Consider the following 14,629-nt stretch of genomic DNA (forward strand, 5'->3'; position numbering starts at 1 on the left):
CCAAAAAAAGGGGGGGGGAAAAAAAAAAAAAAAAAAAAAAAGAGGGAACCAGAGTCCACACCCTGGTTGCTGCCGCCGTTTATCATGGCCAGGCCAGGTACTGCAGGGACCCCAACCCCAACAGGGCAGGACAGGGTAGGGACTGTGCGCTCAGCCGAGCGTTTGGGCCATGCCCACATGCATCCTGGCTGGTCTCTGTGGGACTGGGGTTGGTGGCAGCAGCAGCTGGAAGGAGCTGCAGCTACTGGGGATGCCAGGAAGTGGAGTCTGGCCATGGAGTCAACCCAGCCCTGGTGCGTGCCTGGAAGCAGAGGGATGCACCATGGGCTGGAAGGCGAGTGGCCCAGCTGGGACTGAGGGACCCACCACGGCCTGGACAGTCTCTCACAGGCTGGATCCAGCCTGTGGGCCACATTTTACCCACCTCAAGTTAGAGGGTGTGACATGTGGTGTAATGCTTGCTGTCCCTATACTGCAAAACCGAATATAGGGTATTTAGTGTTTCCCATGCATCTGAGCTTTGCTGGTTTTCGCGAGACCAAGTTGTGACATGTCAAGAGCTTTTTTTCTCCTCCAGCTTCCAGAAGCACTGGATGTTGCCTGCAGAAAAAGCTGAAGAGTTTGACTGGGGTCTTGTCAATGTGTGTCAATGTTCCTGCTGAGACTAAAACCCAAAGGTTCCTGGTTATAGGGTCTTGTCCATTCACTCAGGGGACAGACCAGTCACCACATTTGGGATTAAGAAAGCATTTTACCCCATGGTACAAACTGTGTGAAGTTTTCCCTTCCTCTGTAGTAGGGGACGTGGCCCTCTTTCTTAGATCTCTCAAGCGCATTTTAACAACCCATGCAGCAACAGAATATCAAGAGCCCTTATTCCCCCACTTTACCTGTGGCAGATTAGGGTATTTTAGTGTCTTAGAGCAATATGCTTTATAGTTGCAAGACAGGATTGATTGCACAGTTGTAGGAATAGTTTAGACAAGGGTTTAAAGGATGGTTTGGTAGGGATAATCCTGCCTGAAGCAGGGGATTGACCTTGAGGACCTCTGGAGGTTCTTTCCAGCCCTACTTTTCTACGATTTTATGAACAGCCTCCATCTCACATCATCTACTATCCCTGTACATTCAGGTCCAGCTCTTGTCCCTCTGGCACCCAAATAGGAAATTTCCTCCAGTAATGAGACTAATGGCAGACAGGTAACCTGCCCTGTATTCAGGTATCCAGAACTGGCACAGCCTGAAATAAATCAAAACTACCATTACAGGGAAATCCCTACTCAACTCTGCTACAGCATGCCTAGCATGAATAGAGTCTTCAGGGGACTTAGCTACTACAATCTAACTCTCTAAGCCCGTTACATTATTTTTTCTAAAGCTTAAAGTCCAGACAGTTCTTAAGAGCAACAGGCAGACGCATCCCTGAGACAAGGTTATGCCCCTTGCCAAATTTTGAGGTTGTACATGTATAGCTTTATAAGATGACTTTTATATTTGTCCCTCTACATGGAGTAGAGCAATATATTCTTCCCTACCTTCAAGCCATTTTGACTGAAATGACAAAAAAACAAAAACAAACCTGGCCTAAGGCACACACCTGGCTTAGAAAATGTTGGCTTAAATGCTCCAAATTTGGTCAATTTGCATGTAACTGGAAAACAGTTATGTAATAGGAAGTGTTAAGCAACATTAACTGATAATTATTTGTCCACTTTTTTTCCTTCCATCATAAATGTCTGTCAAATTTCTTGTTGAAATTAATCACAAGTTTCCAAATCAACAGAAGTAGTCGTGAGAATTCTCCTGCACAGAGCAGAGATATGTATTAATACTTATAAGGGCAGAGTCCTTCTAAGACCACTATAGCAGAGGGGCTGATCCTATATTTACTGCAGTTTAATGTCCAGTTCAATCAGTAGTCACACATCTATGGAAAACTACTCTTGGTAACAAATATTATGTTAGGTATTTGTGGGATTGACCCCAGTGTTAAATTGAGAACAGAGAATAAAAACATCAAGGACTTTGGGAATACTGACTGGGTAGAAGAGAGAGAAAGATGGTAAGACCATGGGCTACATGGATCAACTGAGCATGTCTTCATATTCACTAAATCTGTTCTTTTACAGTTAAAAATTAAAACTGTCTTTAACTATTGATTATTAAAACATGATGTGTTATACACATACTAAAAAGAATTTCATTAAAAATTCCATACATGAGGTTAGAAAATCTTGCCTAAGAATGTTTTGTAAGTTCCCAAATACAGTCACTCTCATTTAAGTTGATGAAACTTCCTAGCAATTTTGCTTTAGAGTTATTTTTCAACCTCCCCCCCATTAAAAAAAAAACTTATAAAAAATGAATAATATTACAAGACTCCATAGGAACAAATGTAAACATACATCTTGAGATTTGGTCTTGCCAGCCTATGATTTATGCTCATGCAAGAAATTGTCCTATCCATGTTAGTTTTAATAGCTTACTTTCTTTAAAAGGATGCAAATGGAAACAGTGACAGGATTACAAATTAAGGTTCCCCAAAAGTATAAAGAGTATCATAAGGCTCTGCTCAAGGGAGGGCTAAAGATATGAGGAGTTCCTCACCTTCAGCATGACCAAATTTTATTCGAAGTAGAAGGATAAGAGTAAAAATAAAATGAAGGGGAAAGTTCTAGCTGGAAAAAAAATTCCTCCTCCACCAGTATTTGCAAAAGACAGTCCTAAGATGGGCCTCATATATAGAGTAACACATCAGATGTGGGGCTGGCAGGTGCATGATGGAGTGAGATGGGATCACTAAAGGTTGTAGTGTGGAAGACAACGCCAGGATGCTATGTCAACTTAGGCTTCCATGGCAATATTGTACGGCGTACTACTTCAACCCACAGAGGAACCAAGTTTTGGGAGAGCACAGAGGTGTCTTAAAAATAAACCTAGTCTGAATTTAGCTGTACTTCTTATTGCTTAACATTAAGATTGCAGCTTTTGTATTCTATAGAAATAGAAAGAGTCTATTGGCACAGCTAGCAAAATGGCACAACAGTATTTTGTAAAAGAAATAAAAACAAACTGGTGACAGACTGGCAAAAGGCAACACTGAAAACAACTGGAACGAAAAAATAAAGAACAGTGCATATTACGTTTGTACAGTCGTGTAAAAACCATGTGAGCTTGTAGCAAATATTATTCAGATAAAGTCTGAAACAGCTATAAAAAAAACTAATAGAAAGACGACAATATTTGCAAATATAGAACTTGGAGAGTAAATGGCACAGTTTCTGCAAGTTGCAGAGCTACTAGCCAAATTAATAGTTAAAATAAATGACTAATTTGTTTTGTTATGCTCTAAACTGACCCATAAAAAGTTTTGGATAAAACAACCAAGCAACAAAACTGAACAGAGTAGGATTCAAAATTAAACAGGCATAATGCAAATTTTAAAATTCAATTACCCCTCAAAACTTTACAACAGGAAAAGAAAACAGAAAAGAAAAACGGACTTAAAAATCCTGCAATTCCTGTAACTAAAGAGTAAAATAATTTCACACAGCAAAAATTATGAGTAGTGACATAGCCATCCACCCAGTTTTGAAAACCTGTGTCCCAATACCTTTGATCAGTCAATAGTTTGTTATGTTTATATTAGTGTGTAACCATTAAATAAATTAGGTATTTAAAGTATTAAGGAAATAGGCAGGCTGCATCTAAACTAGATATTATTTGAAAGAAAGTACTGCTCAGAATATCATCCGTATTACCAAGTAATGAATGTGCGTTTCAAAAGAAGTCCTGAAGATGCAATTTAATTAGTGTTCAAATTTGAAAAATTTCCACAGCAAGCCATTTTTGTGACCAAAACTTGCCCCCACCCATTTTTATTATTATTATTATTTGTTGTCTGAGTCACTTCTCATCTGTGCTACTGTAACTATATGTTGCTGTTAATGTAGACCAGATTTATTTCTTACTGTGCATTTTTCATTAACTACTTAAGATCCCCACATTTTCATCAGGAGACAATTGTACAGTGTGCCTCAATCAGGCTTCAAGACTCACCTTTAAATAACTTAAGAATATTTTTTAAGAGTCAACACAATATGTTCCTTAATCTTATACTGCACAGAAGACAACTGCCTAATACACAGGTATCAAGACTGACTGTTCACAAAAGGGAAAAAAAAATATAATTTTGGAGCTGGGACTTGTTCTCAGAACAAACTCTTAAATAGCAATTTTCAGAAAACTGACTAACTTTTCCACCTATTCTTAATATACAACAAATCACTACTACTAAGTGATCAAAATATAAGTCTATACAGATTCCAAAGTTATGAACATTGTTTATTTGTTTTTATAAAACACAATTTCAGGATACTTTATGACATACTGTGAGATCTTAATCTTGTTGGCCCTGGATTCCAAGGTGTTTTCTACACTGAACAAGGACAGACCCTTTTAGTTCTTTATCATGTTACTGGGGGGAGAGGGAAGGGGCCAAGGGGGGAGGAGAGCAGGGAAAGAGAAGTATGAAGGCAAATCTTATATACAGTTAATATAATACAAAACCTAAATTGTTATTAAATTGGTATGTTATAACATATAGGAAAAACGTTGGCTTATACTGTATACTGATCTTTTAAAACCAGTTTAAAAACTACTGTATTAAACATCTGCTAAGAACTGTATGTTGTGGTATATTAGTTACAGTCTGGGCATGTAGTGACAGCAGCTATATAACATGTCTGTGCTGACAAAAGCAACCTTTATGAAGGAAAGATTTTGAATCTAAACAGGCCCATACAACTTGATTGTGTTCAAATATTTTAGCAAATAGAAGGGAGAAGAACAGCCCCTTAGCAAATACTTCTGCAAAGAATTAAGCTCAGGCAAAGCCCAACAAGTTTGGAAAGGAACTGGTTTATGACGGATGTTCTTTAAGAAGCCAAAGGCTTCAGGCAAAACGGATTTCTTCTGCAGCATATTTGCACTTTCGTATTTTTAAACTTTTTTTCCCAACAATATATGCTGTTTTTTCTTTAAAACCCAATCTAGATTACTTACTGTTGTAAGGTACAACATTTTGCTCACAAAGTACCAAACGTTTAACACTATATTACAAAGTTCAAGACAATTATATATACATACATATTAAAAGAAAGCTCATTAGGGCAAGGCACAACCTTTTCCAAGAAAAACATACTTGATCAAAAAATATAAATATAAATATATATATTTTTAAATGGCCTGTAAGCTGTATTGCTGTAGAAGCCCAGGCAGTCACAAATTAGTCTAAAATCCACAACATTTCTTCTCTGAGTACACTGAATTTCTTATCACAGTAGTGCTCAGATCAGGTTTGGTGCTTTTCACTTTGATGAAACGCACAACAAAAATTGAAGAAAACAGACATGCTATAAAAATATACTGGAAAATAAAGCCCCACTAAGGGTACATACATAGCTTACTTACCAGTGGATAATAATTCCCCTTCTGTTACATACTCTCTTTTAGCCATCCTTATGCGCTTTTTTAATTATTATTACAAAAGAGCTGCTTGCTACATTCCATAAAATGGCCGCACTGCTTAGCCAGCAAAACCATGCTAAAGACTGAGTTGCAATATTAAAAGAAAACAGATGAGAAGAATTGCTTCTCCTATGCTGAAGCTTAAAATATCCATGCTGGCATCTTCAATCATGGAGCTACCCTGGAAGTTGCTGCAGCTCTTAAAAAGTATCTGCAGTAAGAGTTCTGCCACATTCTTGCCTTCTGCATGGTTTCTCAGCTAACACAGATCAGAACAGGCTAGCAAACAACTCCTTCCTAAATGAAAGCTCTAATTTCTTCTTCTGCTGTGAAATGAACCAAGTTTCTGTGCTAAAGAGTGAGTGACAGTGTTGTCAGCCAATCAGCTTGGGTTTTTCAAGAAAATCACCCCTTAATTCATTCAAAATTAGGTCATATGACACTATTTGAAATGCTATTGGCTTAAAATGAATATAGTGTTTTAGCCTAATCAGGATAAGGCCACCTATCTATGCCTCTCTAGAATGAAGGCACCTTGACTATAAACATACTGGGGATATTAAAAAAAAGAATGCAGACTTACCAGAGCTTCCCAGCTATTAAAGGGCCGGAGCTCTATTATCTTTTGAGCCTTTTTCTGAGAACACTGAGGGATCCAGGTGAGTTCACCCAGTGAAGCATCTTGCAGGAAGTTAAGTATTTTAGTTGTACAGCCATCCTCCATCACTTCATCACCGCTGCTGTAGTCCTCATCAAGGGAGCTACCACCTTCTGAGGCTGACTCGTACTCTGAATCTTCCATTTCTCTTTTAGTACTCCAAATGCCTTTTTTGCCTTTATCTTTTTTCCTAAAGCCATTCTGAGTTTTTGTAGATTTCCGTTTCATCTTCACCTTTGCACTGTTATGATCATTTTTGCTATTTGTGGAGACTTCGTTCCAATTTGAAACTTCACTTATGGAAGGATTTTGTGCATCTGTGTATGCAATGTAGAAAAAAAGTAATTATCAAGTTAAAAATGTACCAAGTAAAAACAAGAATGCTTAAGAATAGCTGCTTTTCAAAATAAATATTTATGCAAAGGTCAACAATTTTCTTTACATCTAGCGGTGAACAAATTTTGGCTTGCCCCATAGAAAGTTTTTGTAAGGAACATCAAGAACTTGATCCTTGTACTAGATGTTATAACTAGTAAAGTGAGTACAAAACTATCAAAAACAATAAAAGCAAAAATTTACTCAACACATGTGCTTTCGATATATTAATATAAATTCAGAATATTATCTAAATTACGTTATCCATAAATAGCAGAATTTAAACCAGTGTCAGAAGCACAGTAGTTAAGTGAACTGCATCAAGAGGTCAAAACTGTAATATACAAGTTGGTGAAATCTCACAGGTGTCAAAGCACATGACAATCTAAGCATTTCAGCATAAGTTTGGTTTAAATCAAAGCATTTCCCTCCCAAAACCATTTATGGTGGCAGAAAAACCAAACCAGCCTGGTTTACCATGGGGCTTTCACCACAGAAAGCATGATTCTAGTTTCAATTTGCTGCATCTCAAAGCAGTATTATAGATGGGACAACAAAAGCAGGCACCTGCTTAAGAGATCAGAAGAACAAGACCTCCAGAACTTTTATGTTAAGCGTCAAGATGTTTGGTTCAATTACAAACTTCTGACTTCTTCTTTAAATAATCCTAATGCTTTACAACAGGGGTTGTCAACCAGGGGCACACATACCCCTGGAGGTACTTGGGAGGCTCCCAGGGGGTACGTAGCAGTGGAGTGAAGCGGGGGGCACTCCCAGTTTTGCTGCTGGCGTTCCTCCCTCCCCTCCACGCCTGTTTCTCAATCAGCTGCCGGGGGCCTCCCCCAACCCCATCGACCAGCTGGGGGACTCCCTGCTTCTGGACTGGTTGCCAGGGGTACACCAACCAAAATAGGTTGAAAACCCCTGCTTTACAAATACTGCAGCTTTCTTTTTTAAAAGAAAGAAATTGGGAGCAAGTACTTTTATTTCTTTAAAAAAAAAAAAAAATTTCTTTGACCTCAGCTCAACTAAAAATATTTTCAGACTACCAGTAGTCTGATGCTTTTCCTTCTCCTAGCTCTGCTTCCACCAAATCCACAATCCAGAAGAAAAGGCAGCTATCTTTCAGTCAATATCAACACAATGACATTCTCATATCCATAAAAGGGATCAAATTAAAGGTATTACTCTACCCTGGCGACTTTTGGGGAAGGAAAAAACAACACTTAAAATGTCAATTATTGAAAATGAGATTTTAATTAAGGCTTTTGATGCATTAACTTATTTGGAGCAGAAGCTAAGTCTCCAGGTTACTGTAATATAGCCAGTTTGATTGGGACCACTTAGCAGTAATACAATATATAACAGAGCACTTCATTTGTAATGATTACTGATTTAATCAATGGGGAAATTACACTTATTTTTATTTAATTTAGTATACTAAGTATTCAATTAAATACTCACATTATTTGCATTTTTTCAGTTTTAAAGCATTCTGTATATTATTCCTATACTAAAAGAATGCTGTAGTAGGATAAACTGATTGACTTTAGTTGCTTTGAATGCTTGTTCATTTTCTAATGAGCAATTTATAAAGTACTTAATTTGGGGTGGGAGGGAAAGGGATGGGAGAAAAAAAAAAAAAAATCAAGGCTTATCTCTCTTTTATTTAAAAGGGTAACAGGCATCTTCCTCCCAACTTAAACATCATCTGCATATTTCAGAACTGCTTTCAGATTAAAGTAGAACTAATAACACCTTTAAAATGACAAGAACATTTGGCGAGAAAATACACTTTCCCTCACTTTAATTAGAAAAGTAAAATATTCCATGAAAAGGATGGACACTCAGGTTGTTTGGACTTTCTTTTCTTAAAATTATATAACTTCCTTTGTTACCTTTTCCTTCATTTTTCCCTTAAACACTAATTTTAGATGTTCCCGCTACTTTTAAGACATTACTGTCAGGACTGTCACACCTGACATTGGAAAAGATTTATACCTCAAGACTTCTTTGCATCATAAAATAAAATGGATTGTAAATCTGTCTTTACCCTCTTGGTCTTCTGCAAATACTTTTAAGGCTTCCAGTGCTTCATGAAATACCCAATTATGTTCTTGAAGTACATCTCTCAGTTCCTAGTAAAACAACATTTGTTTCATAACACCATAACAAATTCTCTTTTCACAATTAAGTATAAAATAACTGATGTCAGAGCATGTTTAAACACCAAATGCTTAAACAGCAATTGCACTAGACAAATATAGCCTATATAGGAGTCAGAAGAAAAACGTGTACTTGTGGAGTCAGTAAAAGAAAAAGCCCTTGGTTAATCCATATACTTTGCACTGGATGCATCATTATATTATATAATAGATGTGTGTTCAAGGCCACACTCATCTTTTCTACCACTTAAAATGCAAGTCTTCTAATTAAAGGAATTACGCTGCCAGTAGAAAATGCAAGGAAGAAATATATCCAAGGTTTAGAATATCACAAAACAAACAATTGAGTATGTATTATCTTCCCAACCAGTGACATAGTTTCCTTTCCACTTTTACGACATAACATTTAAAAAAAATACTGAAGTGTCCAGTTATTAGGCAAGTTATTTCACTTAATGATACAAAAACTTAAGCATTTCCTATTAATCTACTTGACAATTTGTTTTTGAGCAAGACAAGTAAGACGTCATTTTATTAAAGTGTTTAATTCTAAAACCAAAACAAATATTCTCAAAGGAAAAATAAGTCAATATAGATGAACTATTCCCACATGCCGTTGGGAATCAAATTTTTTTTTTGGTCGAACTATGGTCAATGCAAGACCAGCTCATGGACCAAGGAGTTCTAGTCATTTTAAATTACACCCAACTCCCCATAACTTAAAGTCATTCCAAGAGAATGAAGTTCCCTGCCATATGTCCTCTCTCAAGCAACAGTGCATGTACTGTGGCCATTTAACTGGCTTCATATCACCAAAATTCCTTTACCCTAGTAGCCAAAATGTGACACTATACATCTGTTACGTCAGCGGAGATTTGCCCAAAAAAGGCACATACTAGCTTACCTTTTTATCCAAACCAGGGAATTCATTTTGCAGTTTCTTTACAAGAATTTCTTGTTTTTCCCATTCTTTTTGAGATGCTGACCCTTCCTGCTATGGTTCAGAAAAAATGAAGTTATTTTAGCCTTCATTCCACTTAATGCAAAATACTATTACAGTAACATGTCAGGGCAGGGTGTCAACACCTGACAGTGCTTACATCTAAACAGTCTTTCTTTAAGCAATAAAAGTAACCTGAAAAATAATTTGACTGCAAAAATCAGATAAATCACTACTTTCTTCCTTTACATCCATTTCAAAATGACATAATTTCCCAAGGCAGTAAGTAGTATTTAGAATTCTCAAGAAAAATATTTTAATCCAGTAACAAAATTTTGGGATGCTCTGTAAAACTTAATAGATCTTGAGTGGCTTGGAAATGTTGCGATTGTGTATAAATAAAGCACATTGATTTTTTTAATGTAATATTTTAAGGAATAAAATACATGGCTTTGGACAGAACTCTTCTGATGGGAAACTCTTCTGAGGCAGACAGGATTGAAATTAAAATACTTAATAAACAGAATATAGTGTTACAGCACAATTAAATTATGTCAAATCCTGATTAAAAACATCCAGGCATGGGCCCTGTAGGTTTGAAGGAAAAGGCAGGGATCTTTTAGAAGTAAGAAGGACAGTAAGGATCTATCCCTTTTTTTATAAATAAATAAATAAAAGATCCTTACTGTCCTTGCTATTTTTCCCTGCCATACACACACACAGTTTCCTGACATGATGCCCTAGAAGTCAGGACATTCAGGTGGCTGTACAAGTGAAAGAACAACACTTACAGAGTCGGCTTTTTGCTTTTTTGCAATTTGGTCATCATCGTCATCATCATCTGAATTTTCTCTAGGAGACTGTTCTAGTTTTCTTTTTCGGGAAGCAGCTTTAAAGATATAAATAAATAATAAAGAATAAAGAAAGCAAAATTCAGTAAGAACAAAAACAATGTAGGAAGTCATCTCCACGTTGCAGAATCACTCACATTAACATTAAAATAGCTGCCAAGCATGTAAATTTTTCAAGATATTAGATTTTAACAAAAGAGAACTTGTTTACAGGTTAGAGGAACCAATTATTTTCCTAAGACCAGAAGCAGGTTTTATAAAGCAGCACTGGGAAAAAAAAAAGCGGAACACCACCCGCCCCTTCCTTAAGTACTGAAGGGGTCACTTTAATTTTATAACACTGTAACTATCCTAGTGACACGGTTGGTAGAAGTCACCAAAACTCTATTTAAAACTAAAACAGCACTAAATTGAACAATATAGTTTTTGTATGATTGTCTTGGAAAATTATCCAGATTCAAAAAAAATCAACTACCTTTTTCCAGATGCTCATGGCCTCCACTAATTCACATTCATTGAAAAATATGATACAGCCAAATAGAAAACTTGGCAATTGCAAAAAGTAATTTGAAATTTTCAGTTACTACTCGTCCCCACATTTCGTCTAGGAACTGTATGTTTAAACACATTTTCCTATGTAAATAATATTTTCCTTCCATCTGCTGCCACATAAAAGGCTGATCCTGCAAAGCTTCATGTACATACCTAACTATACAGTGAACAGTTTCACCGACTAGAAAGCATACAGATCAGACCCCAGCTTTAAGCAAGTCCACACTGAAAACTTAACTGTAGTGCCAAATAACTGAGCCAGCTTGGGTGTCTGAGATGGTGTAGTTTCAACAGCACAAAGCTCTTTTACCCTACTTCAGTGGCATGAAAATTGCCAAGGCTGACTGCTTCCTTTACCAATGCTAGTTCAATTATCACCATACTATACTGAAGCCTACAATGGCCACATATCCTAAGTGCAGGAGCAACTCTGAAGCAAACTGTGAAGCTGACATTCCCACAGGCAAGCTAAGGAAGTATGGGCTGGATGAACAGACTGCAAGGTGGATAGAAAACTGGCTGGAGCACTGAGCTCAGACAGTAGTAATCAATGATTCGAAGTCTAGTTGGCAGCCAGTGTCAAGTGGAGTGCCCCAGAGTCGGTTTTGGGGCCAGTTTTGTTCAATGTCTTCATCAATGACCTGGAAAATGGCAGAGTGCACCCTCAGCAAGTCTGCAGATGACACCAAGCTTGGGATGTAGTAGATTCGCTGGAGGGTAGGGCTATGATTCAGTGACCTAGACAAACTGGAGGGCTGGGTCAAAAGAAATCTCTTAAGGTTCAACAAGGACAAGTACAAAGTCCTGCAATTAGAACAGAACAATCCCATGCACCAGGACAGGCTAGGGGCTGACTGGTTAGGCAGCAGCTCTGCAGAAAAGGACCTGGGGGTTACAGTGAACAATATGCTGAACATGAACCAGGAAGGCTAATGGCATACTGGGATGCATTGGTAGGAGTGTTGCCAGTAGGTCAAGGGAAGTGATTATTCCCCTCTATTCAGCACTGGTGAGGCCACATCTTGGAGTACTGTGCCCAGTTTTGGGCCCCCCGCTACAGAAAGAACGTGGACAAATTGGAGAGTCCAGCAGAAGGCAACAAAAATGGTTAAGGGGCTGGAGAATATGACTTACGAGGAAAGACTGAGGTAACCAAGGAGACAGGAGATTTAATCGCAGCCTTCAACCATCTGAAGGGGGGTTTGAAAGAAGATGGAGCTAGATTGTTCTCAGTGGTGGCAGATGACACAACAAGGAGCAATGGTCTCAAGTTGCAGCAAGGGAAGTTTAGGTTAGATATTAGGAAGAATTTTATCACTAGGAGGGTAGTAAAACACTGGAACAGGTTACCCAGAGAGGTGGTGGAAGCTCCATCCTTGGAGGTTTTCAAAGACTTGGCTAGACAAAGTTTTGGCAGGGATGTTCCAGCTGGGGATGCTCTGAGCAGGGGGTTGGACTAGATGACCTCCTGAGGTCCCGTCCAACCCTAACTTCCTACGATTCTATGACTGTACTCAAATTTGTGAAATGCACAAACCAAGACAAAAATTTGTAAGTCTCTTTCAGAGATAGCAGTCAAGTGTTATGGCAGGTTTCAAATCTTAATAACACCATCTCTGACACTACTCTGTAACTACTCACCATGATATCATCTCTTGCCAACTACTAGGCATACACAATCTATGATAAAATAATTTAACATAATTTCTCAAATATAGACTAATTATTCATAAACACCATGTCAAGCCTGGTAAAACAGCAATAGGATAATATGCTTGTTCATAAACATTTGACTTCTACTTTGATAAGTTCAGTCCTGATGGTTTTTACTACTTATTTACTTTTGCATTCCAAGTTGTAAAAAAACTTTCTCCAGTAGCCCACTGTACTATTATTTACTTAGAGAGAACTACTAATAGTGTTTGTAACAGTACATGTTCTCTCTCTCATCTGTAGTGGATAAAAAATTAACTAAAGAAGAATCTAATGATTTGAGACCTGAACTACAAAATATTCACCGCTACAGTTCAAATACTCAGTTAACTTTTAGCAAAAACCTGTAAGTTACAGTGTCTTCAGCATTTCCTTATCTTAGCAATCTCCAACTTACTGTAAACACACGTTACCAAGTCCTCCCAGTTACGTTTGAGATGCAAAACAAAATGGGCAATATAACATACCAATTTTGTATTCTGAGTTTACTATCATATTTACTCAAATTTAAGATGACCCTGAATTTAAGATGATCCTATCCCAATAATTAGATTCTATACATGGACAATTTATAAGTTTGTTATAATCTTCCATGTACAGACTCTAATTATCGGAGGGTCATCTTTAATTCCTCCCTCCCATTGCTGCAAGTCTGCAGGCAGTGGGGAAGCTGGTAGTGTGAGGTCAGGTAGTGCGCTTCCTTATGGTTGTCCCACTTCCACCTTTAGCCTCTGCTCTGTGGCTGCAGGCTCCATATCTCCCCATTCAAGCCTGGGGCAGTTACACAGCCCCAGCCTGGCACTGCAGCAGCCATGTAGGCTGTGTGGTGCTGCTACAGAGCCAGGTTAGCACTGTGCTCAGTGAGTCTGCCAGCACAGAGTAAAGGTAAGGTAGGGGAACAGAGGTTGCATGGGGGTGGGGGGTAGGCAGCAAGGGGGAACTGGCAGGATGCAGAGGCATGGGGGAGAGGGGAAGGGAGGGCTACAACCCTAACCCCTGGTAGTGGCTGGAGCCCGAGCCACAGCAGCCACCTGCCCCCATTACCCTCATACTCTATTCTAAGACGAAGGGCTTCCCCCTATTGTTAAATGGGGGGGGTCATTTTAGAATCAAGTAAACAGTTTTCAGATTCCATACCAAAATTGGACTTTGTCAGAGGAGCAAAAAAACACCCCCAAAACAAAGAGGCGTTACAATAACAGTCTTCATGTAGCATCTGTGTAACTCACCCACGGAATTTATAGGTTCTGACATATATTTGTTAAATTAAGAACCTACTATTAGAGATTTTGCCTGTAGATACCTTTATACTGAAACCAGGTCATCATAATTTTTTATTTTTAGGATACAACTAAATATTGTATTTACTAGAATACAAAATGAAGTTTCCCCCCTCAACCTAATTAACATGGATACAAAAAACAAAAAAGGGTCATCCTCATCCAAGTACTAGCTGAGGCAGGTGGCTGCTGCAGCCCTGGCTCCAGGATGAAACTGGATCCAAGCCACCACTTGTCCCAGGGCTGAGGGGACTCATGAGGGGAAGGGGCCTCGTAGTAAGGGGAGCACAGGGGAGACTGCGCAATTGGGGGGGGTGGCCTGGGGGGAGAGCACATGGTAGAGGAACTGCACAGGAGACCTGTGGTATATGGCTCAGGGGGAGGGTGGGGGAGACTGCAGAGCCCACCCCTCATGCAGCTCACCTCCTACACCTGCTGCACAGGGCAGACAGCAGGGAGGCAGGGTTTGCAGGGGCAGGGGTCTGGCTGCCTGCCCTCATACCACTGCTTTCCCTGTCTCAGCAGTGGAGGGGAAGGAAGTTTGTGTGTGTGTGTGTGTGTGTGTG

At 38.7% G+C, this 14,629-nt stretch overlaps 1 protein-coding gene across 3 annotated transcripts in view; it reads right to left on the bottom strand.

Moving 5' to 3' along the window:
- SMARCAD1 (SWI/SNF-related, matrix-associated actin-dependent regulator of chromatin, subfamily a, containing DEAD/H box 1) overlaps positions 1–14,629 on the bottom strand; it is a 100,510-nt gene that overhangs the window by 32,048 nt on the left and 53,833 nt on the right. Inside the window, exons 5-8 of one of the 3 annotated variants that reach the window (XM_019526316.1) lie at positions 10,459–10,556; positions 9,632–9,718; positions 8,616–8,700; positions 6,113–6,504 (exon numbers count right to left, since the gene is read on the bottom strand). In XM_019526316.1, coding sequence (XP_019381861.1) covers positions 6,113–6,504; positions 8,616–8,700; positions 9,632–9,718; positions 10,459–10,556 — 662 coding nt within the window. Of the gene's footprint in view, positions 1–5,472; positions 5,847–6,112; positions 6,505–8,615; positions 8,701–9,631; positions 9,722–10,458; positions 10,557–14,629 lie in introns of those variants that run through there. The other 2 variants (XM_019526315.1, XM_019526317.1) reach the window with 2 other exon arrangements.

Source organism: Gavialis gangeticus, unplaced genomic scaffold (genome assembly GCF_001723915.1).
Source record: "Gavialis gangeticus isolate Ggan-Ray unplaced genomic scaffold, GavGan_comp1, whole genome shotgun sequence".
Lineage (NCBI taxonomy): Eukaryota > Metazoa > Chordata > Crocodylia > Gavialidae > Gavialis > Gavialis gangeticus.